Source organism: Oryzias latipes, chromosome 21, assembly GCF_002234675.1.
Source record: "Oryzias latipes chromosome 21, ASM223467v1".
Taxonomy (NCBI): domain Eukaryota; kingdom Metazoa; phylum Chordata; class Actinopteri; order Beloniformes; family Adrianichthyidae; genus Oryzias; species Oryzias latipes.
In genome coordinates, this window is record NC_019879.2 from 15,382,783 (window position 1) to 15,409,641 (window position 26,859).

A 26,859-nucleotide genomic window follows, 5' to 3' on the forward strand; every position below is an offset into this window, starting at 1 on the left:
GTACCATAATAATCCACGTATTTCCCATTTATATATTAAATCAAAAATGCAGCAAACAGATAATGAAGGTTTAAATTATTTTTTGAATATTTCGTCTGAAGCAGAACGGTCACCCGGAAGTAGTTTGTGTGGCTGACGTCCGTTCCGCAGGTAAACAATGAAAGGAAAGGACGATAAAACGTTAACTTAAACTTTAATCTTTGAATATTTAGCGGATGTGATGACAGAACGCACGCAGAAATGTCAACACCAACCAGGTTTACAAATGTTTCGAAATTTCTGTGGGAGGATTCTGTCTGAAGCAGCAGTTGCGAAGAAACGGGTGTTAAAGACGGCGCACATCAGGAAATGCAGTCCCGCCATCCACAGATAAGGTATGGAGGCACATTTGTTTGATGTAATAAATGTAGCGTTAAACGTGATTTCTAGGTGGGTGTTTACAGACAGATCCAAGATCCTTCAGTCATACGTTAATGACAGGTTACCTCATCAGCTGGAGAGGGGGGGGGGGGTCACGTGGGCAGGATTCTCAGACAGGTGTACCAGCCGCATAAATCAGCAAAGCTGTCAGGTAAACTGCAGCAGTTTGTGTCTCAGAATAACATTTATGAATGCTTCTTATTCACACTATTAAGATCTGTGACTTTAGAGTGTGTCAGTGCATAGAAACATGACAGTAAATGACTGGATGTGCACATCATCAGACACGTCCAGGTGTGTAACTAAAGGTGGCAAAGTCTGTAGTCTAAAAAGATTCTTTAAAAAAAAACGTTTTAGTCTTTCAGGCAGAGGAGGAATACCAAATTGTTTTAGAATGTATTTTTATAAGACTGAAATAATGTATTTTATTCTGAGTTTGGTGTTTTGACCCCTCCCTAATGAATTTCTGGTTTAACCCATTTTCTCCTCATTTTGATGAACTCTACTTTTTCCTGAATGAAAGATGAACGGTAGCTGATGTTTTTCTGTCAGGGATTTTTAATTTATTAATTTATCTCTGTCAGGGATTTCAAGAGCTGCAGTCCAGTGCAGAGGAAGCTGCAAGCATGTACGAGCAGGAACTGGGGTCCCCTTACCTGTGCATCTTCCTCTGGATGTGATGCTGAGCAGCAATGTGGACAAACTTCCCTGACATGACTCTTTTTGATATAGTTGTTAAGCACAAACAGACTTTTCCCAGATGCATTTTTTCCTCTAATAAATGTGACTGACAGGTACGCTGAGTAAATGCTGAATGTAAACGTAACATTTGATTGACTGCATGAAGAAGCCCATAAAGGAAAATCCACAACTGTTTCTTTGTTTCTGTTATTGAATAACGTATTCATGTTAAGTTTTCAATAAATATACTGCATTGCTATGAAACAAATTTGTTTATTTTTATATCCATTATTACAATCCTCACGTCAGCATTCAGTTTTTTCATTGACAAAGAAACATTTATAAACAACAGCTTTGAAAATCAAACATCAACTTTGTTAATAAAGCTTTAAAACCTAAAATGGTAAACATGGAAAAACTCCTAAATGAAGCAACCCTAATATGAACATTTTAAACTGGAGTTTTGCTTAAAGGAACATTAAGTTGTTTGGAGTTGTACAAGTGTTTGATGCGATTCCTCAGATGTGATTTCCAGATCATCAGCCCGACACTAAAGCCAGGAATTGTGCTTCGTTTTTCACTCCCCACTGCATCATTTACAACTAATCCGGCTTATGCAGCAGGTTAAAGACTTTTTTTAAAGGACCTGCAACTTAAAAAAAAAAAATTAGATATTAAGGTTAAATAATATTTATTGATTACATTGCACATAAATCCTGGTGACTTGCCTGTACACTGCACAATGATATGAATGACTTTAGTCTTCTTGTATTCCCATGTAGAGCTGCCATCTGTTCTTCTGCAGCACAAACCTTTCTGGAACTTCGCTTTGAAAACTTCACCTGCAGAAATATCACATGTTAATTCAATTAAGTATTTTATAAACTTTTAAAATTTATTTCTAAGTGTCAGTATATGTACATGCATGGTTCAAAAATATACAATACACTTTAATATTATTTCCCATAATTACTTGTTTACTGATTTCAGTCTTAAAGTCGATTTTTAGCAACACTGATGCCATAGAATTACTGTAATTACTGTATAAATCACAGAATCAGGCTGGCTCGGAGCTTTTTCTCTCATGTTGTCACCGAAAACGGGAACGGCTATCATGTGAAGACGGTTCGTCTCCATCGGGTTCTTTTTGCGCATGCGCAAGATAAAAAGAAATTATCTTTTCAAAGCAGCACTTTAACATCCTAAAATTAACATCCTTAGAGACATGTGACTGACAAAAGAAAAGATCACAGAATTGAGTCTTACCTGAAGATGATTGACAGCGTGAACCTCGCAGCCGTAGACATCAGCGCACAGCGTTCAAAGTAAAAGTGCTCACAAACTACTTCCGGGTGATCGTGTGTCAGGCGAAATATTAAAAAAACAATTTAAAAGTTCATTAACAGTTTGCTGCAATTTTTATTTGATATATAAATGGGAAATACGTGGATTATTATAGTACATTGTTGTTTGGACGATAAAATCCGGCATCGCTTCATTTAAAATACTTTTCAGTTCAAATGATTGACAAACATCATCATCCAATCAGCGTTGTCCCATAGTACCTGCCTCTTCCGGTTTGGAAATGTTTTTCATTTTTGAAGATTTCATTTGTTTTCTGGAAATTCATTCTGTGTTCTGAAATGTTTTTCATTTTTTAATATTTCATTTTTTTTCTGAAATGTTTTTCATTTTTTAATATTTCATTTTTTTTCCTGTAAATTAATTTTGTTTTCTGAAATGTTTTCATTTTTTAATATTTCTTTTTTTTCCTGGAAATTAATTTTGTTTTCTGAATTTTTTTTTCTTTTTTTAATTTTTTTTTTTAAGTTTTGGTTTCTGAAATTTTTTTTTGTTTTCTAAATGTAATACTGCTTTTTAACTTTTTTTTTTTTTTTTAATTGTTGTTGTGATCTTAAAAATGTTTTTGTATCGAGTGATTTGTTGAATGCTTTGCACTTCAGGGCCACCGTAGGTTAATGATCATTCAGGCAACACTTGTCAGGCAACATGTAGTCAACAATAGTCTTCAGGGATGTCATCATCCCTGAAGACTATTGTCACCGATGCTTCAAGTTGTTGCCATAAGGTAGACATAGAGTCCCTTTGGCCCAGAAAAACATAAAGGGGAAATCGTTCAATCCCCTCTGCAGAAACTGCTTGAAATACTTCATTGGGTTGTGTGTTTATTGTTTTCTGCACTATGTATTTTAGGAATGTCCATAAAGCTTGAGTGTTATTTTAATTTTACATGGCTTTGTTGAGTCATTTTAGAAGATAGTTTCAGTTTTTTTGCTGATTTTAAATTTGAATAATAGCAGAAATTTGTAATGCTGTTTCTTCTTCCATATGTTTTTCATCTTTAATTGAGTCTAGCGACAGATCATGATGAGAGACTCCACTGTAATTGGATCTTTGCAAACATGGGATACCACAAGACAGACAGGAAATAAAAAGAAAGCTTTTTACCTCCTCTTACTATGCCGTTGAGTGAGGGACTTGCTTGGCAAGCACATGCTGGACTCTCTGATATCTCCATCCATTAAAGTACCAGTTTGATTGAATTGATCTAATGGCTTTTCTCTGTATAGTTGACTGAAATCTGTAAAACTATGATTTCCTTCTGTGGCTTTATCCAGAACAAAAGCAGTTTTGCTTTTGCAGCTTCAATGGTGCGAGTTCTTGATGAAAATTTAAACGATCCAACAGTATTTTTTGTGACTTATATGGTTGTGAAGAAAAAATGATAATGACAAGATCACATCAGGAAGCGAAGAGTTTTTTTTGTATGCAAATGAGACCTTTGTGATGCATCAGCATGAAGCAGCATTTCACTCCTATTGATTTCCTTTATTGACAGTACCCTTGTGATCTCAGTCTGTCCCCTGAGGAAAGATCACCATCAATATGCATGGAAATACTTTTTCATATGGATGAGTCCAGTCCAGATGATGCCCGCTCAACACTTTTTTGTATTGGTACAGCAGGACATACAATGGGACAAAAAGGTATTTTTCTAGATGTGTAAGTTGTCGCACTTTAAAATATTAGAGAACTGTGTAATGTTCATCATAGGTACACTAATGTGCGAGACAGAATTTAAAAAAAAGAATCCAGAATCCACGATTCACAAAGAATTTATTTTTATATTGGGACAGAAAATAAGTATAGTTCACAAACAAGCAATTCTGTCCCTCACAGACCTGTTATTTCTCTAAGAAGTTCTTTTATCCTCCACTTGTTACCCGGATTAACGTCACCTGTTTAAACGTGTCATCTGTACAAAAGCCACCTCTCCAGACCCTTAAACAGTCAACCTGCAACCTATAAAATACGTTTTAATGTGAATAAATGGTAACTGTTATGGTGTCCAGTAGCCAACAAATTAAAGTTTTAGTGTGCAAGATAAGCTTAAAGACAAGTTGTTAGGGTCGCCAGTTAAATTTATCTTTTTCGACAAAAAAAATAAATAAATAAAAAGGGAGACCGTGAACTTTTAGTTCCGGTCAAGGACCTTTGCTTCCGGCTAATGATGTCTGGCTGCAATCTTGTTATCTGCAACCAGGTCCTCTGTAATAATCAGAGTAATATGGAGTCCTAGACATAACATTAAAAAACACAATTTTTTTCAAGTTAGGAGTTTGTGGCCATAAATTAGTAGTAGGAATTGAAAATACTAACTTCTGCATGGATCTTTTCTGTGTGGACTTTGCATGTTCTCCTTGTGCATGAGTGGCTTTTCCCCAGGAACTTTGGTTTCTTCCCACAGTCCACAGTTTATTGGTGACTCTAAATTGTCTCTTAGATGTGATTTTGGTTGTTTGTCCATGTGCAACAGGCTGGTAAACTGTCCTCCAGCAACCGCATAACCCTGAACAGGAACAAGCTGGATGAATGAAGAAATAAATGAAACTGATGTGCCAAAGAGGTTAATGTTTCATTCAGCTCTCTAACAGCTAACAGAAATACTGGTGGCAGAGCCAAGACCTCAGTCCTTGCTTGTGTCATCATTTGTTAGATATTTTTATGACCGAACATATTCTTAGCTGCAGCACTTCATGTAAACCTATTATGTTTAAGGTTTTCAAGCATCCTACTGACTACAAGAAAAGAAAAAATTCCGATCAAAATTTTGCTTAAATCTTTCAAAAACTACAATTCCCAGAGCCCCAACCCTTCATCCTTGGTATCAATAAAAATTTGGGAAAGATTTCTTCTTTCAACCTTCAAACTTAAAATCTAAGAAAGCAAAACACTGGAGATTGAAGCACAGAAAAAAGCAAACCACTCAGTAGAAATACCGTATATGTGTTGAATGAAATAAACAGTTTTGAGTTTTGTTTTTTTGCATTCACTTTCAGTACAATTACTTGATTTGTATTCATGGGTACAGAAAATACTTTTTAGTTTGACAAAAAGTGAGGATGGAGGTTATTTGCAAACAGGCTAAAACTGTCTAAAATACTCTGACATATTCTTTGTATGTCTTGTAGCCACGGTGCCAAAAAAATGTAAACACATTTACCCATCAGCTTTACTTCCAGAATGTGATGTTTATTCACATCCAAGTTTATTTCTTCAGTTTATTTATTTAACCCTTGCATGGATGTTTAGATTCTTTTATTTTTTCCTCAGAGCCTTGCTTGTCTAAAAAGCCTCTAACACTGGAGATGTTGCCGGCAGCACCTAAATAACATACTTTAACTCTTTGACCTTTTACATGATCAACGTGAATTAGCTGATTCTGGCGTGCAGAAAAGCGGTTTCACCTATCTGTTTTACACCGATATGCAACACATTGTTAGTGTTGCATAACAGTGCAAAGCTACTTTTGTTTGCTTCAGAATTTACTAGAAAAATATGTTAATTGCATAAGCTATTGACAAGTTTCGTTAATTGAAATGTTGGAAACATGAAAGCAATACCACTGGTGTTAAGGGGTTGATGTTCAAGCGTCATGTTTCTCCGTTGTGATACATTTATTGACCTTCAATTGTGATTTCTTTTTTATTTATTTATGTATTTATTTTTTGGTGTTTGCCACTACAACTGTAGTGTTTATGTTCAGATCAAAAAAGGATATCTGACAAATTTACAACTGGCTGGTAGTCACCCAAATCAGATTCTAAATGGAGAAAATAAAACCTAAGGTGGAAAGGGCACTCCACTCTAAGTCATCTCCGCCCACCTCAACAGCATTTTAAAAATGACTGATGAAATGGGAAAAACTAAAGAGAGAGCATTGCTTCGGCCACTAATGGATCCATCCACCTGCCGTTCATGAAGCCACACCCCAATCAACTAACTAGTCCATTCCCATGCATTCTGACTGCATAGGTCTTGTTGCAGTTTTTTCCATTCAAATATCAAACAGATATTTCTTCCAGTTGATAACTTAAGCTTAACTAAAACTTATAAAAACTGCTTTCCATCGTATTTTTTAACTGGTTTTGTATACAGTAAACCAGGGGTCGGGAACCTTTTTGGCCAAGAGAGCCATAAACGCCACATATTTTGAAATGTAATTTCGAAAGAGCCATACAATAATGTAGTGTCCCTTTCCCACACTGAGGCACGGAGACTTAACTTCTTTTAAGGTTCTTTATTCTGGTTACTGCAGACCGCAACAAACGCCGTACAATAAATTCAGCAACTCCTCAATCTCTCCCGCTGAGATGAGAGCGCTTCTCCAAACTTTATATTCCCCTGCTCGCGCTCCAGCCCTCCCAATTGCCCTTATTCGGCCCATAGCTGAACCCCATTGGTCCAAACTCCCTATCAACAGGCTGAGCGACAGAACTGAGGGCCAATCAGATCTCTGCTTGATGCGATCAATGAACTCCAGAACTTTTAACGCGGCCCAACAGCCATCCAACTCAGTGCGCGACAATATGTTTAAAACTAAATATACAAGTGAATGTGTGCATTTGATGTAATTTCAACATTTTTAAAGTACAATAAGTCTGAGAGTATTTCTCGTGGTAGTTCTGCTGATGGTGTAGTCTGGTTGATACGTGGTGAGTTTCTGCTTCATGCAGGCGTTGATACTTTAAACGTGATCGTAGGTCTGAATGTTCTGTAGATGTGAGAAAGACTGATCACATGCAGATACGGAGCCAAACACACACTCACACGCTGCAGTGAGTGACGGGCAGCGGGTTTTACGTATTTACAATCCCTGCGCAATTCACCTGCTGCCTGTCCCCACAACACCTCAGCCCCACCCACCACCCTCTGCTTTCTTCCTCACACATCCCGTCCCCGCATCTGCGCGCTCTTTCTCAGAGACGGGAGCGCGCAGTTTTAGGCACGGCAATTCACAAGTTTCCGGGTGGTACAAACTCTGTGAAATAATAGATAATAATAAACTGATACCGCTGGCGCAGATTTTTCTCTCTAAGCACCGATACTACTGCGCGCCTCTGGCATCACATCGCGCCCGAGAAGGACTGGTCTAATGAAAAAAAAAAGTATAATTAAAGATTTGTCTGCGAGCCTATGTGACTGTTGTGTATTGAAGTTAGTAATGTTGAACTCCATTACCCAGCATCCATGTGTTACCCAGAATGCTTAGGGAATGGTCACGTGCCAGTGCACTGAGCAGAGAGCTAGGAAGCGGTTGATAGCCATGCACTGTGTAGTACGTTGAAAGAGACTGTTAAATAAAAGGTCATAGAAACCCAGCGACTGACTTGGCTTACTTTAAGATAAGCAAGACAACACATGGTGTCAGAAGTGAGCAGCAAGATTAAAGAGAAAAATTCTTGTGAGTGAAAACATGCCGAGGAGCAACAGGCTGACAGCGAGTGCTATATCGAGTGATGGCTACGAGCAGCAGTGACAGTGAAGCAGGAGCCGAGAGAGAAATTGAACAAACAGAAGAGGATTTTGTTCCTGATTTGGTGAATAACGCACAGCAGCAGAGGACTGTGGATGCCCAAATACCCCGACTCGCCATGGATAAGCTAAGTCCGCCCACTTCCATGCAATTGACAGGCAATCTTGCTGATAACTGGAAACGTTTCAAGCAAAGATTTAACATTTATTTGGCAGCAAGTGGAGCAGGGAACGGTGATGAAAAACTTAAAGCTAATATCCTATTGCATGTTGTTGGAGAAGATGCTTTGGATATATTTAACAGCTTTCAGCTGGATGAAGCTAACCTGACTCTGGCAGAATTAATGACAAAATTTGAAGAGTATTTTGTACCCACTCAGAATGTGACCTTTGAAAGGTACAAGTTTTTCACCCATGATCAAAAGCAAGGAATACCTTTTGATCAATACTTAGCAGAGCTTCACACATTAAGCAAAACATGTGAATTCGGGACTCTGAGAGACTCACTGGTGAGAGACAGGATTGTCTGCGGTACAGCGGATAATGGACTAAGAGAAAGACTGCTTAGAGAAACTGGACTTACATTAGATAAGTGTGTTTCTATGTGTCGAGCAGCAGAGACCACAAGAGCACAAGCAAAAGAGCTTCGGAGAGATGATACAACAGTGCATGCAATACAGAAAGAAAGAAAGAAAAATAAAACATATCCTAAACAAGAGGAGAAACATGCAGGTTTTAAATGTGGCAAATGTGGAAACAGCCACAAGCCAAGATCATGCCCTGCATATGGAAAATCTTGCAACAACTGTGGGAAAAGCAACCATTAATGCTAAATGTTGTAAAGCTCCCACAAGACAAAAAGTCCACACAGTTGATGGGGAAGAACAGGAAGACGAGTTCATTGTGGATATGGTGCATGTAGGCACAGCAGAAAAAGAAGAATGGATAGTACCACTTGAAGTGAACGAGACAATAATTCCATTCAAGATTGACACGGGTGCACAAATAAATCTGTTATCTATAGAGGATTACAAAACACTGACAGTGAAGAGCAAAATGAATCCAATAAAAACGAAGGTGACTGGCTACACAGGCGAACGCGTTCCTGTAAAAGGAGGCTGCATTGCAACATTCAAACATAAAAACCAAAAGATACGAGCACAACTGCTTATCGTGGATAAGAATGTGCAACCAATTTTAGGGCTAAGCACGTCTGTAAAGCTGAACCTAGTTAAAAGAGTGTTTGTCGTGACATCACCAGAAGTGACAAATGATAATGACTCGCTCATGAAAGAGTACAAAGATTGCTTTGAAGGACTAGGATGTTTACCTGGAGAGCATAGAATATGCGTGGATAAAGGTGTCCTTCCTGTCGTGCATCCATGTAGGAAAGTTCCATTTGCGCTGCGAGAAAAACTGAAAGACGAGCTAGCACACATGGAAAAACTTGAGGTCATCAAAAAGATAGATGAACCAACTGAATGGGTCAGCTCATTGGTAGTCATTCAAAAGAAAACAGGAGCACTCAGAACGTGCCTAGACCCAAGAGACTTAAACAAAGCAATCAGAAGAGAACATTTCAAGTTGCCAACCAGGGAAGAAATCATGGCACAGTTTGCTGGAGCTAAGTGGTTCAGTAAATTAGATGCATCGTCAGGTTTTTGGCAGCTGAGGTTATACGAAGAGAGCTCAAAACTCTGTACATTCAACACGCCCGAAGGCAGGTACAGGTTTCTTCGCCTACCATATGGAATTAGATCTGTGCCTGAAGTCTATCACAAGACTATACACATGATCTATGAACACATACCAGGAGTAGAGACCATGATGGATGACATCATTGTCTGGGGAACTACTCGAGAGGAACATGACAAAAGACTCAGACAAGTGTTGGACAAGACAAGAGAAGTAAATCTGGAACTAAATAAAGACAAATGTGAGTTTGGAGTGAAGACACTTACCTTTGTGGGAGATGTCGTCAGTGAACAGGGAGTGAAGCCAGACCCAAAAAAGACTTCAGCTATAAACAATATGGAAAGACCAACCAACAAAGATGAAGTTAGGCGGTTCTTAGGGATGGTAACCTATCTCGCAAAGTTTGTCCCACAACTGGCAACCCTGACAACACCCGTAAGGAGTCTTCTTGAACAGAAAAATGAATGGATTTGGTCTCATGAACAAGAGCAAAGTTTTCGGAAACTGAAAGAGGTTTTGACACAAGAACCGGTGCTAAAGTTCTATGATCCAGAGAAGAGGACCAGAATTTCAGCGGATGCGTCACAGCATGGCTTGGGAGCAGTGCTGCTGCAGCAACACGATGAGCAGTGGCTACCTGTAGCCTACGCATCCAGAGCATTGACAGGTGCAGAGTCCAGGTATGCTCAAATAGAAAAAGAACTGTTAGCCAGCATGTATGCATGTGAGCGGGTCCATCAATATGTTTATGACCAAACGTTTGAAGTGGAAACCGACCATAAACCATTGGTGTCAATCATGTCTAAAGCACTGAGTGATTGTCCTGTAAGGATACAGCGGATGTTAATCAGGCTGCAAAAATATGACGTGCACATGATGTACACAAAAGGAAAGTACATGTACACAGCAGACACTTTGTCTAGAGCAGTGGACAAAGACGAAAAAGAAGACAGCGGAAAAGGTGCAGAAATACAGGCATATGTGGACATGATTCTGACATCTCTGCCGGTAACTGCTGACCGAACAGAACAAATACGAACAGAGACAAATGCAGATGAAACCATGAAAGAACTGAAAAGAACAATACTCAAAGGATGGCCTGAAAACAAAAAAGAATGCCCTGGAAAAATACAAGATTTCTGGAACTGCAGAGCAGAGCTCACAGTGGTGGACGACATAGTGTTAAAAGGAAGCAAGTTTGTCATTCCAACATCACTACGCAAGCAGATGCTTCGAAAAATACATGAAGGTCACCTTGGGGAGGTCAAGTGTAAACGCAGAGCAAGGGATGTAATTTACTGGCCAAGAATCAACCAAGACATCAGCCAGACGACAGCTTCATGTGAACTTTGCTGTACTTACAGGCCGAGACAACAAGCAGAACCACTGATGTCTCACCCAGTTCCACACAGACCTTATTATAAGGTTGGGACTGATTTGTTTGACTGTAATGGTAAAAGCTATGTGGTGGTAACAGACTACTTTTCGAACTATCCTGAAGTCGGAGTGCTGCAGTCAACATCAAGTAAAGCAGTGATTAGTTTCCTGAAGTGTGTGTTTGCCAGACACGGTGTTCCGTGTGAACTGTTTTCAGACAATGGACCACAGTTTTCCAGCAGTGAGTTTGCTGACTTTGCTAAAGATTGGGGGTTTAGACACATAACATCAAGTCCAAACTATCCAAAGTCCAATGGCTTAGCGGAAAGCTCAGTAAAGACAGTGAAGACTCTACTGAAAAAAGCACACGACAGAGATGACTTCCAAAAAGTCTTCTGATCTACCGGAGTACACCTCTACAAAATGGATTGTCACCAGCTCAGATGCTGATGGGAAGGCGCATTCGCTCCAACCTACCAGTACATGAAGACTTGTTGACCCCTAAGGCTGCACACAAAGTCAGGAAGGCAAAAGAAGAAATGAAGATGAAGCAAAAGCGGCTGTATGATCGAAAGGCTAAACATCTGCCTTTCCTAAAGCCAGGAGACAAGGTACGTCTTAGAGATGCTTCCACAGGAAACTGGAGACAACAAGGACGCGTGCAAGAGGAGGTGGCTCCACGGTCTTATAAGGTCCAGTTGGAGAGTGGACTGTCTCTGAGAAGAAACCGTGCGGATCTGCAGCTTCAGCCTATGGTAGAAAATACTGCAGTAACAGATACAAGCCTGCCGGACTCTGATGCATCTTTAAACCTAACAACAGAAGATCAAGAACACCAAACAGAGAGTCTGACAGCAGGGTCCGCATCACCTAATGGATCGAAACTTTCCGATTCAACCAACTTTCTGGACGTGACAAGATCGCTAAGACCTAAGAAACATGTTCAGCCACCAAAGAGGCTTATTGAGACTTGCTGAAAGTTTAAAAAAAAAAAAAAAAAGAATGAGAATCAAAATGTTTGTATTTGAAAATGTTTTGTTTAAACAAACTGTTGAGATGTTTACTATCTAGGCGTGGTCTAAAGATAAAAATGTTTTTCTTTAAAAGGAGGAAGATGTTGTGTATTGAAGTTAGTAATGTTGAACTCCATTACCCAGCATCCATGTGTTACCCAGAATGCTTAGGGAATGGTCACGTGCCAGTGCACTGAGCAGAGAGCTAGGAAGCGGTTGATAGCCATGCACTGTGTAGTACGTTGAAAGAGACTGTTAAATAAAAGGTCATAGAAACCCAGCGACTGACTTGGCTTACTTTAAGATAAGCAAGACAACACAGTGACCATCAAAAGAGCCATATATGGCTCGCGAGCCATAGGTTCCCGACCCCTGCAGTAAACCCTTGTTTTTCGCGGGGGTTAGCACCGCCCATAGCGACCCGAGTAATTGGATTAAAGGGGAGAAAATTTTAAATGATTATGAAAAAAATACAAAGTACAGTGGGACAAATAGTGACTCAGGTGTATTTCACTGCTCTTCAGACTGAGCCGCTGCATCCTGACTCCGCTCTGCAGTGTTTTCTTCTTTTGAAGCCCGCGGTGCAGGTGTGTTTGTTCGGGAAAAAAACATAGTGAAAGGCAGTTGTCGCTCTTTTTTCTATGGGTTTTAGAGAAACTCGAAATTGCAAGAGAATTTGTACGTACTGTTTTACGTATGTGTACATATTACACTGCAACGTTATTGACGCACAGGTAGAGAAGAAGCGGAGTGACTTTTTAGCCAATCTGAATGCGGAACACAATGCACGATGCAAATCCGTGAAGTAGCGAAACTGTGAAAAGTAAAACGCGTTATAGCAAGGGATCACTGTATACAAAAGCATATGCAGAAGTTAAATCCACCTTATTGTGTCAGATCTTAACTGTTTTTGGAAACAACTGATAAAAGGTAGCTTGGCTTTCGTGTCAGAGGCAGGTGTAGACCAGAATGACAGTGATAAATACTGTGGAGTAACAAACCCACAGCAAGATACAGGGGTTCTATTTTTGGGTTTTGGGCTGTTTAGGACCATAGGATTGGACATCTTTTAATCTGACTCCTTCCTCACAAGGAGCACCACACCATTCATCATCCTCAGGCAACTAAACAAAAATGAGCACTGCACGAAACTCTGTAAAATTCATTAAAAAAAAAGGTTTTGAAAAGTTTTTATTTTTATTTTTCTGGTATCCCGGATTGGGAATAAGGCATTCAAGTGGTCAAATGAGCAACTTAGAATCAGAGAACTTGTACTGAAGTATTAATCTTTGACATCTTTGGTGAGGAGAGGAACAAAGGTGAGCAGATGGAGATCCCTATGTTTTATTGCTTAAACTATGTTTGGCAACCTCCAGAATCACATGAAGCAGCTGCCATCTGGTGCCGGACAATCTCCAAATTGTGTCTTCCTAAAAACACATTCAAAGCTCGACCAACTCCATCCGAGATCACAGCATTCTGAAATAATTGTGCTTTTACAGTTATTTGGTCCAACAGCAATTAGAATTGTTTCTTTTGAAGTAGGAGAAAGGGATGACAGACTTGACTTAGATTATTGTCTATCAGACACTGGTTTGTTTTTTGTAAAACGTACCGACATGTTTCGGCAGAATACCTTCCACCTTCGTCAGGGTCGTCACCAGGTGGTAGTGTGTGACGTCTTTAAAAATGACAGACTTGTTAAACAAAAAAAAAATAAAAACAATTATGGTCGAATCCTGTTTTATATATGTGTGAGAATGCTGCTCCACGTCCTCATCTTCATCCTGCAGGAGATGATTAGCAATCTCCAGAATTGACAAAAGCATCTGTTGATAACAATAATAATAATAACGATAAAGAGTCAACATTTCTGAAAAACATTAAGCTCCTTGTGTGTTCTTTCTGATTAACTGGATCTAATCCACCGTGGCATAAATCCTGGAATCCTAATCATTTCTGTATTATTCTGAGATACCTTTTGCATGTTGTAAGAGCTACATTTTAATGAACTGAGACACTTTGGTGGAAGGGAGGTTAAAAAAAATAACAAGGCCAAGAACATTCATAATGTTAATTCTGTGTTTTACCAATTAGCTGTTAAAAGGAAAAAATCCAAGGATAAAGATAAAAAAAAGACTGTTATTGAACAAAAAAACTGTTTCTATGCGAATTCTCCAACTTAAACTGTAGCCGCACAAAGTGCGAAGCCACAACTTGGCTAAAAGGGACAGTTTGATGCTTTTCTGCCATAATGACTTTGTGTTGGAGAGGGGTTTTTGAAAGTGCAACAGATAAACAATTTGATAATAAACCACCAAAATAAAAACGTAAGCAAATAAAAAATATAGACGGCTGTATTTTCTGTACTATAAGGCGCACCATCAATGAATGTTTTATTGTTGAACTTTTGCATTTGCATAAACAAAAAGTCTGAGCTACACTGTATTACCAAAAGTATTCGCTCACCTGCCTTGACTCACATATGAACTGAAGTGCCCCCCATTTCAAACCCATGTGATGTGGGTTTACCTTTTGCAGCTATTACAGCTTCAACTCTTCTGGGAAGGCTGTCCACAAGGTTGAGGAGTGTGTTCATAGGAATTTTTGACCATTCTTCCAAAAGCATAATGAGGTCACACACTGATTTTGGTTGAGAAGGCCTGGCTCTCAGTCTCCGCTCTAATTCATCCCAAAGGTGTTCTATATGGTTCATGTCAGGACTCTGTGCAGGCCCGTCAAGTTCATCACTCCAGACTCTTTCATCCATGTCTTTATGGACCTTGCTTTGTGCTCTGGTGCACGGTCATGTTGGAAGAGAAAGGGGCCCACTCCAAACTGTTCCCACAATGTTGGGACATGGAATTGTCCAAAATGTTTTGGTATCCTAAAGCATTCAGAGTTTCTTCCACTAGAACTAAGGGGCCGACCCCAAATCCTGAAAAACAACCCCACACCAGAGTTCCTCCCCAATCAAATTTCAGACTTGGCACAATCCAGTCTGAAATGTACCATTCTTCTGGCAACCTCCAAACCCAGACTCGTCCAGCAGATTGCCAGATGGAAAAGTATGATTTATCACTCCAGAGAACACATCTCCACTGCTGTAGTCCAATGGCGGCGTGCTTTACACCTCTGTATCCGACACTTTGCATTGCACTTGGTGATGTGTGGCTTGGATGCCGCAGCTCAGCCATGAAAACCCATTCCATGAAGCTTTCTGCGTACCGTACCTGTCCTAATCTAAAAGGCACATGAAGTTTGGAGCTCTGTAGCAATTGACTGTGCAAATGATACCACTGTGGAGGTATGTTGACAAGAAACAAGCAAGTTGGTAATCGCAAAAACAAAGCACAGTCCAACACTGCTACACGCTCGCCACAATACCACCTAAGCTTGTTTGCAACTCGACGACTAAATTTTTTACAGAGTGCTGTGTACTTCTCAGAACTGCTTAACATCAATGGTGTATAAGGATGTATAAGGTGCTCTAGTTTAGAAGGCAAAGGTACACTGTTGTTTTTTATTTTTATTTTTTAAGTGTGTCTTATAGGGTAAAAAATACAGTAAAAAATACAGAAAGTACAGTATACGCAATAATCTACTTAAAATCAGGTTTTTTTTTTATTCTTGAGGGATGTTAGTTGTCTTGTTGCATTTTGATGACGATGAAGGACATGTATAGAAAGAATTAGGCTTAAAATAGCATTTCTGAGTACTTCTTTATTCATATTACTGTGAATCAGGAGAAAACGGAAAAAAACGCTGTTTGAAAAACAACTGGGCAGACCACAAGCTCCGTGCTCTGTTCCATTCTGATGCATCTACTTGTAGGCGATTAGATTCATGTACATGAGGGGTCTCAAACTATTTGCTGCCCCCAAGATTATATTTTGCAGCCCCCGCCTTGATATGAAAGTTTAATGTTAATGCGTCCCGCCAGTTTTTTATAAATGACACTTTTTCAGTGTTGTGCGCGGAGCTGACGAAACAACCAATCACAGTGGGGTATATGACTCTTGGGGGCTTGGCATTCATATGGTTAGAAGCAGGAAAACATTTAGGGCAGGAACCTGACAGCCCCGTCCCCGGACCAAATTTAGGAGTTCCTTACTTTCCTTTTTAGAAAGTGTATATGCGCTCGTAATTTTCTAAATACATGCAGCCAGTTGCTGAACTTTTTTCTGGGCCGCACGGACCCGGAGGAAGGTTAAGGTTACGGTTACGTGCGCCGGCGTATATTAACCCTAACCAAACAGTTCCCGAGCGCGGCTGTGACTGCAGCTCACTGCTCCCCCAGGGGATGGGTCACCTGCGGAGAATAATGTCACACACCTACATGCGTGACAGCTAACAGGGCTTTAACATTAAACATGTGCGAGCAACAACATGATTTGGTCTTATACCCTCTTCAAATACGTGGGAAAAATGCAACAGTGGGTGTGTTTGAGATGAACTAGCGCCTCGCCTGGATCGTTGGTGAGACCGGACGGCTGCAGGGGGGAGGCGGTGAGATGAAGGCGAAGCTGCAGCGAGACTGAACGAGAACAGGAATTTGGAGTTGTCCTTAACGTTCAATTTAGTTTTAATATGCCTCTCCCCCATAGTATGATCTATTATATTTATATTATATGTTATATTAGAATTGTTTTAAGTTTTGTACTGTGTGTAGCCTTGTTTTATCAATAGTATTTTATATGATTTTAATGAATCACTCAACTACAAAAACCATCAGGACACGTTTCTGCATTGTTTTGTAGTCAAACGGGCAGCTTTCAGTCTGCGCAGTATCAAGTTTCCAGCTTCATTCGCTAAGGTTGGTGCTTTGCTCCCGCCCCTTTCTGGTGACATTTTTTGGATGACTGACAGGTGATGTTGGAGCAAAAACAAAAACATACGTCACACACCAGGTGATCTCCGCAGCATTGTGTCCAACTGGGTTATCTTAAACAGGCTTATCGTGCCTCTTGGCTGCACATATCACGTGTTACCAACATGAATTTCCATTTGTTTTTTAGCCTTTTTTCGATCTCAGGTATCAGCAACGATCGTTCCAATCTCCACTGAATAGCCCTTGTTCTTTTATTAACCACAGTTTGAACGCAGCCATGAATATATAGGAGTAGGTGACTGGCTGCTCTAAAATAACTTGTGACCAGGGTTTAAATGCAAAACGTCATAAGAAAGACAATCCAAAAATGGTTACTGAATTTTGTTTCTTCTTTACTGATTTGTGTTTTAAAGAGTAAACTTTAAAAAAAAACATTCAACACAGACTTAAAATTGGGAGCACATACTCTCTTATCATCCTTAAATTTCAGTAAGTCCAAGTACAGTCCAGATTTACTGACAATCATCTTCAAGCCATACTGAGGGTCTCAGCTGTTTGGGAGGAAGAGCTGCCAAGTGTCCAGCAGTAAGAAGTAACCAAGAGAAGCCGTGTTCAGAAGAATCCATTGATAGAGGTTACAAAACTGTAAAATTTCAGTCTTCTTTTGTGTTTAATAGTTATAATTCAACAGTGTTAACTGAACTGCGTAATTAAGGACGTTTGAATCAGAACAGTAGAAATAAAAGACTAAATAAACATAAATGTATTACTGATTTATTTATTGAATGATTTTTAATGTTGGTATTTCATTTTATTTGAATGAGAGTTTTGTAATTTACTTTGGAACAGAAAACAGTTAATAACAGAGTATAGTTAATAGTGTAGTACATGTTCCATACAAATTTACTGGCTCTCAGACACTCACAAGTTGTGCATGTGTGTGCGCTGAAGTTGCGGCCCAGCCTCAGCTAGACCTTGCCTTCAGTGGCCCCAAGGTAAATTAAGTTTAAGACCCCTGATGTACATCATTGTTTTCCTTATCCAAGCTGACATCTGGCTCAAAACTGCACAGCTGGTTATTGCTCACCATTTTTGTTGCTCTAGTAATGTTAGGTTGGGGATGCGAGGAGCTTTAAGCTAGTGGGAAAGGGTGTAAACAGAGATCTGTCAGTTGTGGCTAACGGGAAAGGGTGGGCAGGATTGCTCCAAGTCAACGGTCCTACCTACAACTCAAAGGTGAATTTCTAATAAACTTCTGCCGCTCTGCAGAAGTGATGTACAAGAAAACCATACAAGCTTTTTTAGTTTTTGGGTTGTTTATTTTTTTGGCTAAAAATGGCATATTCATTATTAAAAGATCACTGGAAACTCTTTGAAAATAGATCAAAAAATGATCGGAGTGGGTCTTTGCGTTAAACTGTGAGTGAACATAAAAAATGTAACAAAGTGACAGTGGGCAATGCCAGGAACAGTACACTGGGAGGTTAGGTGCCTTAGGAGCACTAAAGCCAACCTGTTTTTTTTTTTAATAGAAGATTTGATATCTATTTGTATTAGTTGAGCTTTCTGGTATCCACTTTTATAGAGCACATTAGTTTCCAATGGCATATGTTACAGATGCAGTGTTGCAAGATTTCATTTACTTATTTATACACATACAGTAAATTATTTGCAAAGACTCCTACATGTGCGCTCTTTCATGAATAACTCATTTGATCTCATACAGTGGTTTTGCACACCCTCCGGCTTTACTGACACAAATGCTTCATCTGCCCTATTGCTTACATACACACAAATGTGTACAGTTTTTTTAAGCCATTTCAATGCTTGGCCAGGCTCATCCCAAATTAAATCAACAAGCCCTGAAGTATTAAATAAAACACTTGGTTATGATCTTCACAATGCGTTCCACATTGGTACTTTTCTCCACGTCAGAATCAGCTGATTCACAGTGATTGCGTTAATGGTCGATGATTTATGGTATGTGTATCAGGTGTTAAAGGGTAAAAAAAAAATTGAAAAAAACTGTTAAGTGCACAGCCATTAGGAGAAAAGGCTCAGATCGGCGTATAGTTTTCTTAATAGTTCTTCTTTGTATTTTTCTTCATTCCTCCAAGTCATCAGACACAGAGACCAAAAACAAGAAAAATCACCCTCATCTCTGCAGTTGTGTAAGAAAGCATTGGGCTAAACCACTGAACCAAATGAAGAAGTAAACTAACAAAATGTATTTGCAATCTCAGAGATTAATAACTGTTATATATTTTGGAAAGTGACTTACAAAATAACATAAAAAGTATTCCTTCAATCATATTAAATTGTAAATAAATCAATAGACCTTTATAATCATGGGTACAATTCCATGACAACGCAGGAGGATTTACCTCAGAGTGAAAACAATTACAAAACCCCAGCAAGAAATGCCACAAAACAACACATCTGCCAAAAAGACCAACAAAACACATATTTTTAAATAAAGTTTTAAGTGTGTCAGTGGCTCACTGCCTGCATTTCCCTCACATGCCAACAGATTTAACACTGTGGGAGAATAAAACAGTTTCAGGTTATTCAGACATCTATCACTTTACCTGCCAAGAAAAAACTCAAGGTAGTGACAACTAAATGACAAATGACCCTGATGGGATTTCCAAAATATAAAAGTCAAGTCTTTCAACTGTCTTAAATTTGTCATCTTAAAGGAGCCTTTTGTCACTCTGCAATATTCATATTGTCTACAGTCGAGCGTCTTTAAGAAAAAAAGAAAAAAGCATCACTGGTTTGTGATAAATTCATTTTGAAAAGTAAACTCAAATTCTAGATGCATGATCCACATGCAAATCCACATCCACTTCCCTGCTGCAGGGGCTTGTAGAAAGCTAGTGAACCTCCAACACTGTTCCCTCTGTGACCGACTCTTCTGTAATTCCATTCTCCCACTCTGTCTGTATCAATGACTCTAACTTTTGTGCCGCTCTCCGTTCCTTTTGCATTCTTCCCCATACACAAGGTGTTTAGCAGGATGAATAGCAGCTATCTTCTTGAGACCAATTTGTTTCCCTCAGGCTCCTTGACAACGTGAGTGCTTGCTGTCAAGGGCTTTGGCAGTAGGAAGTGTTCGCTCAGCTCTCACGTCATTTATCAGATTTGATGGCGGCTCCAGGCAGAGGAAATGCGAGGTCATTTTAGAGACAAGTTGAATGTATGAAAACAGCGCATCCCTCATTAAATGCCACAAATAATTCATCCTGTATATCATAAAATCAATGTACTTCATCTTTTTTTTTTTTACTGTTATTCTTCAAACATTTAGACTTTGAATTCTCTACGCTTGGAAGTATACTAAAATGGGAATAATTAGGATTGTTATCGAAGTTCCCCAGCAGAAAAAAATTTGTCATTGTTTCTTTTAACATTTAAAAGAGTACTTTTTTTTATTTTTAAATAAAAAGAAATACTTAATGTAAACGTACTATAAATGATAAACTATAAAAGGTTTCTTAGATATGTGCAATAAATTACAGATGGCATAGTAAAATTAATACCCATCTAACTATGGCTGAATACAGTCAAATGGAGTGGAGTCATAAATCTTGTTTATATTGTGGTTGTCAGTCAATTAAAGCTTTTACTTCCAAATAAGCTCATAAATATACAGCAGGTCATACAGCATGGCTGAGCTGGACTTTGGTTGTTAAAAATAAGATTTATGGTGTCAGCAGTACAAATCATTTTACTGCTTTAAAAGGTGGCAGATCTGCAAAAATGAGAAACAAAAAATGAACATTTTTATCAAGGTGACAAAATGAAAAGTCAGAGCTACTTTTATTTTATCATATGGCCTCATATGCCAAGATCAGCTTCCAGTTTTTACAAAGTTTTTTTTTTTTTTTCTGGGAATTTGAATTCCTAGAGATTTTCTAGGAATTTTGAATTCATGAGATTTAGTGGAATTAAATGTTTAGACCAGATCAATTTTTCTTTTTCACTTTATCAAGTTTCTTTTTTTTCCTGCTGCTGTGCCATGTTAAAAGTCTGTAAACTCTTCTCAGAAAAGTATCATTGGAAATTATTTATAAAATCTTCTGACAGAAAATGTTTGACCTCTATCATTGGGAATACCTTATACAAAAATTGTCCAAATACCTACTTTCATCACCGTTCTCATCATAGATGCTTTGAAAAAATATGCAATATGATTTCCTGGATCTCTTTTTTTGATTCTCAATTTAAAGTTTTTCTGTGTACATCGACTTAACATTGTAACTGGACGCCTCTGACACAGCTTTGCATTTACAGTTGGAGCACAAAGCAGATAAAAACAGGTTCTAGTCACTGAAAGCAGAAGTAGATGCAGAAAATTAGTCAGATCCAGAAAAAAAGGCAAAAAACTAAAAGATCAAGAACATGACTAGGAGACTTAAATTGATGGATTTCCTTTACTGAAACCATGTCTGGAATTACACCTGAGTAAAGATTAAGATGAAGGACAAGAACAGGGGAAATGTGTGAGTATTGCACATTACATGCAGAAGTAGCAACATCTTAAAACACTGCTGTGAGTAACTATGCATTGTCAGGGGTTTACAGTTTGTAAATTTTACATTTTCTCATTAGACAGATCCCAAGATTTTAGCTGTGAATTCAAGCCAGGTCTCAAATCCAACAAACTTTACAAGTAGGTCTACTGTAGGTTTTTTTCTTCTAAATTTAAAAGAACAAATAGATATGTGGACCAATAAGAAAAGATCATTGTTAACGTGGCCATCTTTTTAACCTTTACAGAAAACTCTGAAGGGAAAGTTGAATCTTATTTCAAGTCTTATTTTATTTTATGTCTCAAGTCTGAAATCTTCAGTGTCGATGTTTGATCATTTCATTCACATTCCCAATAAAGTTTCATCATCTGCACTGCAATCACACTCTGACCTTCAGAACTGACATGCGATAACAAATTAATGTCAAGATTAAGGACACAAAATATCTGTTTGCTCAAATGCCACGCTCTTAAAAAAGGTCAAATTTCCATCACTCGCTGCAACACAGAGCCACACTGACTACATCTGAAGAACTCATTAAAGGGAGCAGCATTGGGAACAATTAGCAGAGGAATAGATGCTGTTTGATCTGTTCATCAGAGACACAACAGTCAAAAAATTCTGTCAACTATGAAAAAACTTGTCTTTTTTTCTTAAATGTTATATCAAATGTGTCCTGATGGTTGGAACACTAAAACTATGTTTTTTGACCTTGTTTGACCTTGCCGTTGGACACGCATTGAAAGTTAAACCAAGTCAAACTTGATTTGGAATTGAATTGATTGAATTGATTTGGTAGTGAAGTATGGTTGGTGTCCTTTTTCCGAAATGCCCGCCGTTTGAAAATTGATCATAAAGGAGAAATTAATAATTGCGGTTTGTGCCCAGCCAGAAATATGACACCAAGTCTTTCATATATCAGAATAGAGCTGTGAAAGAAAAAGCCTGTTCACAACAAGTGCACCACTTTGACATTTTGCACCAAGCCTCTGTAGGTGGAGGACATGCTAGTATCAAGTAGCGACAGTCCAGTATGAACACCATAGCCGAAACGTGCCTGGTGTGAGCAGAGCAAAATGCAGCCCAAGGCTATGACAGGCACAGCTTTGTTTGTTGTTGGTAATGAGACAAGCAAAAGAAAGATGCAGCAGCTCGAGCATTGGACAGTTGGATTTGTCCCACAACTGGAGAATAACAATGAGTGATCCACAAGCCCGCTCCTAAACTTCCTGCATGTCTCCAGTTTGAACAATCCCCAGATTTATTTGGCTGTAAGCCTGAGGGAAGACCAGGAAATGCTGGAAACTTTCCATATCCCATCTGGCCTGTGAAAAACTCAGCACTTGTAAGATCAACTGCATCACTTGGCCAAATTGGATGCTTGTGCTTACTTAAGCATTTTCCCTCTTGCACTTCATAGTAAAACACAATGTTGTATATATTCCTATATATATACAGATATATATATATATATATAATATCTGTATATATGTTTACCATGAATATTCTTACTTTTCTGCTATTGTAAATTTACTTTTCTTTTTTTGCTTTATCAAAAGTTTGTAATTCTTTGTGATTAATTTTCTTAGGAAATCTTTTATTATTTCTGGGTGCTATTTGATAAATTAGTCCAAATAAGAGACAAAAATATAGTTTTGTGGATTTACCATAATGCTTTGGAAACAGCCTTTTTCAAGATCGTGACTGATAAACTATTGTTTATTTGACATTTTCAGACAGGCAACTTTTAGATTAGACAAAACTTCATTTTTATGTTGGACATGGCCGAAACGCTTGTTCCTTTAACTAAACTGATGTCAATCATGTACTTCTCATCTGTCAGAAGTCGGAGATCTGTTTCCCCCTCTGGTCACCAGTAACCATCTCCAAGGTTCTAATCACACCTGACTCACTCACTTATTCACTCATCAATCACAGTCTACTTAAACACTGCACTGAGCCTCACTTGGTGCAAAGCATTGTTTGTGCCACTCTGCCTTCATTACCAAGCGTTAAATTCAGACCTGATCTTGTCTCCTGACCCTGTATCTGACTCAGTTTGCCTGCCTCGACTCTCGCCTGGATCGTGATTACAGTGTTTTTCCTCTGATCTCATGCCTGTGTGACGGGGTCCCGCCGGGAAAGGATGCAGAGGAGCCAAGGTGAGGAGGTTCTGTGTTTATTTCATAAACAGTTGCTACACGCAGGGCCATGCAGCACGCAGCACACTCTGTCACTCCTCTCTTTTCGCCGCCTGCAGTGCTCACCTTTAAGTGGGATGCCACACCCACGGGGCGTTGCTCTCAATTCCCAGCCAGGCGGCACCACAGGTGGAAATTATAACATACAATGAATAACAAAACACATTATTACACAAACAATAAAATCCGGTGTGGCCTCCCCTCGGCATCTGACGGTGCCACACCGTCACACCATCCCCCTCCTCTGAGGGATCGACGATGTGCGGCGATCCAGTCCAGCCCTCCGCCGCCGCGCAAGCCCTCGCCGAAACACCAACCCGTTCCGCAGGCGCCCCTCGCCTAATGTAGAGGCCCTGTCCGGTTGGTCTGCAGGGATCAGCGGGACTGTCCTCCGTCGCGTGCTCCTCCACCCACGTCCTCGCGTCGGATGGATGCACGGGCTGCGGCTGCTCCACGACGGCGATCCCTCCGACCCGCTCCTTGGTGCGCCGCTCCAGTCGGTCCCAGCCCCGGCTAAGGCCCTTCCAACGGCAACACGCCCCCGCTGGTCTCCTCCCGGATGGCACCTCAGCCGATCGGAGCCGCCGACAGCAGGTTACAGGCGAGTTGTGACGCCTCTCCCGGAGCACTCCCCTGACGGCCCGGTAGACGTCGGTCCGCCCCTTGTCCAGCTCCGCACAGGCCTCCAACGCCCGCATCCGCGGCAGTGGAACCGGGCGGTATGCCCGTCCCGCCTCCGGCCGTCTTCGCGCTCCGGCGGTCCGCCCCTGCTGTCCGCGTGGTCCGCCGCTCGCCATGGGCGCCGAGTTGGACGCCGTAGTTCTTTCCGGGCCCCTGGCCAGGCCTGAAGCACCGCCAAGGCCACCCGGATCCACCCCCTCTTCCTTAGAGGATGGACTGCTTGGAGGAGGCGCTGAGCTGCCGGGGAATCGTCGTCCCCACCACGCCACTGCGTCCTCACCTTTTTGTGGCCCCTCTGCGATCCCACTTCTGACACCATATGTGACGGGGTCCCGCCGGGAAAGGATGCAGAGGAGCCAAGGTGAGGAGGTTCTGTGTTTATTTCATAAACAGTTGCTACACGCAGGGCCATGCAGCACGCAGCACACTCTGTCACTCCTCTCTTTTCGCCGCCTGCAGTGCTCACCTTTAAGTGGGATGCCACACCCACGGGGCGTTGCTCTCAATTCCCAGCCAGGCGGCACCACAGGTGGAAATTATAACATACAATGAATAACAAAACACATTATTACACAAACAATAAAATCCGGTGTGGCCTCCCCTCGGCATCTGACGGTGCCACACCGTCACAGCCTGCTATTGACCCCTGCCTGCCTGACCCTGATTTGTGGGCTTTTAGTTGTGCTAATAAATCTGCTGCATTTGGATCCAGCCATCTGCCTGTTATTGTGACATCGTCTTTGTCTCATGTAATTTTTTGAATATTTTTTCTTTTAGTGTGATTGTTTGAAATTCAACTTTAGCAAAAAAGCAGTTAGAGCTTATGCTTGACAGTGGGTCGCTGATGATAAGCCTGCAGGAAGAAACATCAGCAGCAAATGAAAATGCACCACGATCTAACAGAGGTCAGAAGTGGATTAATGGATTCTGCAGTAAAAACCTGACTTTACAGAATGGACAAATGAAATATTTTTCTGTGTGATGTCTGTGCTGCATTATTTAAATGTCTTTTGTCTTGATAAAGTCTTCAAAAAAGCTTAATTTTAAAGACAAATCTTTTTTAATAAGAATGAAAGCAGATCAGAGATGACTTAACCTCATGGATGGGAAGAATAAGAGTGAAGGGATAGCTAGAAATTAAAGAAATCACTTCAAAGTTTGACTTTTATTGTGAAAGGCTGTTTTAAACTTTATAAAATATGTTCTCATCTGACAGTAAAATAACACCTCATTGCTTTTTGCAACTTTGACTTAATTCCTTTCCCAACATAACAGACTGAAGTCATGCCTTTCAAGAGTGTAATGTACATTTGCACATCATTCCAGTCATTTGGGCTCAAATTGAATTATTTTCAATTTTGCATAATTGTTGTGAAACTTACGGTATACAACTTGTTCTTTTGTTACAAAAAGCCTTAAAGTCTAAAGCTGCTCTACACCAGAAATTGACTAGTAGTTGAAAACGTACAAAAGGAAAAAATATTAGCTTGAAGCCCCTTACACCGCCAAGCGACTACCATTGCTTTTGGTTCACAACAAAATATGGAAATACTCAGAAATGCAGTTTTGAGCTTAATTTTCTTTATGTCTTCCATTATCAGAAAAAATGTCACAAGAACAGTTTCAAACCTCAGTACTGGCCAAATTCTCAATGGATGTATTTATGAATAGCTTTTTTTTTTCTCAACATGACAGGGGTTCCAGTTTTAGTCATGACTCTTACTTTGAAATTCACTTATGTTTCCTCATGGACACTTCAGCTTCACTGTATTCACACTCCTTGTGATCCACTGTGGATTTTCTCCAGCCTCATGTTACTAATCTATCAAGAAGTGTCCTGACCTGCTCTTGGACAAGACTTGCCTGCCCCCATTTTGCCCCCATCTACTCCGTGAGTTCATGTCTTTCCAGAGTGTTATCTTCTTGGATGGATTGTAGGAGCATGCCCTCAGCTGTTATGTGGAAGTGGGCCTTGTTAATAAAACACTTGGAGACCAGGCTGACATCTGTTTAAGTGACAAAATACACAAGAAAACCTCCACCTCACCAGAGTCTGTGGCTGCCTTTAGGCTGCGTTTAGCTGTCTTGGTTGAACTCAGTGAAGCTTGAATGCTCCCCATCCTGGAAGAATCAACAACACATTCAACAGATTTGCTAAAATCAGCCCCAGTGATTTTTAACTTATATCTGTTGCATCGCCTCCATTCATGTATCCGTTCTACTCAAAGTCAATTCTTCTATGTTAAAAAAACTAAATGGCTCATAGAATAACACTCCCTTACAGTTTAACCTGTTCCAAACATGCCTCTGATTAGTAGTGGTGCTGCTTGTACACTCAACAGAATATATAAGCACAACACTTTTGTTTTTGTCATGAGATGTACTCAAAGATCTGAAACATTTTCAACAAACACAAAATATTTTCTATTAAATAAATAGAAAATACTTTTTTTCAAACATTGTTCACAAATCTTTCATATAATCTAGATGATGCTGAGACAATCCATCCCACCTCACAGGTGTGACATATCAAGGTGCTGGTTCGACAGCGGGATTATTGCACAGGTATGCCTTACATTAGGCCACTT

The 26,859-nt window shown here is 39.9% G+C and overlaps 2 protein-coding genes across 2 annotated transcripts; one reads left to right on the top strand and one right to left on the bottom strand.

Annotated features, from left to right (window-relative positions):
• The first annotated feature begins 7,601 nt into the window (after positions 1 to 7,601).
• On the top strand, positions 7,602 to 12,010 carry LOC111946758 (uncharacterized protein K02A2.6-like). The gene has a single exon (XM_023950915.1). It carries the CDS (start codon positions 8,593 to 8,595, stop codon positions 11,407 to 11,409), a length of 2,817 nt encoding a protein of 938 aa, XP_023806683.1. The 5' UTR covers positions 7,602 to 8,592; the 3' UTR covers positions 11,410 to 12,010.
• Positions 12,011 to 23,552: 11,542 nt separating this feature from the next.
• On the bottom strand, positions 23,553 to 24,896 carry LOC111946759. Its single transcript, XM_023950919.1, has 2 exons — positions 24,738 to 24,896; positions 23,553 to 24,580 (listed from the first exon to the last, which is right to left on the bottom strand). Exon 2 carries the CDS (start codon positions 24,385 to 24,387, stop codon positions 23,659 to 23,661), a length of 729 nt encoding a protein of 242 aa, XP_023806687.1. The 5' UTR covers positions 24,388 to 24,580; positions 24,738 to 24,896; the 3' UTR covers positions 23,553 to 23,658.
• Positions 24,897 to 26,859: the final 1,963 nt, after the last annotated feature.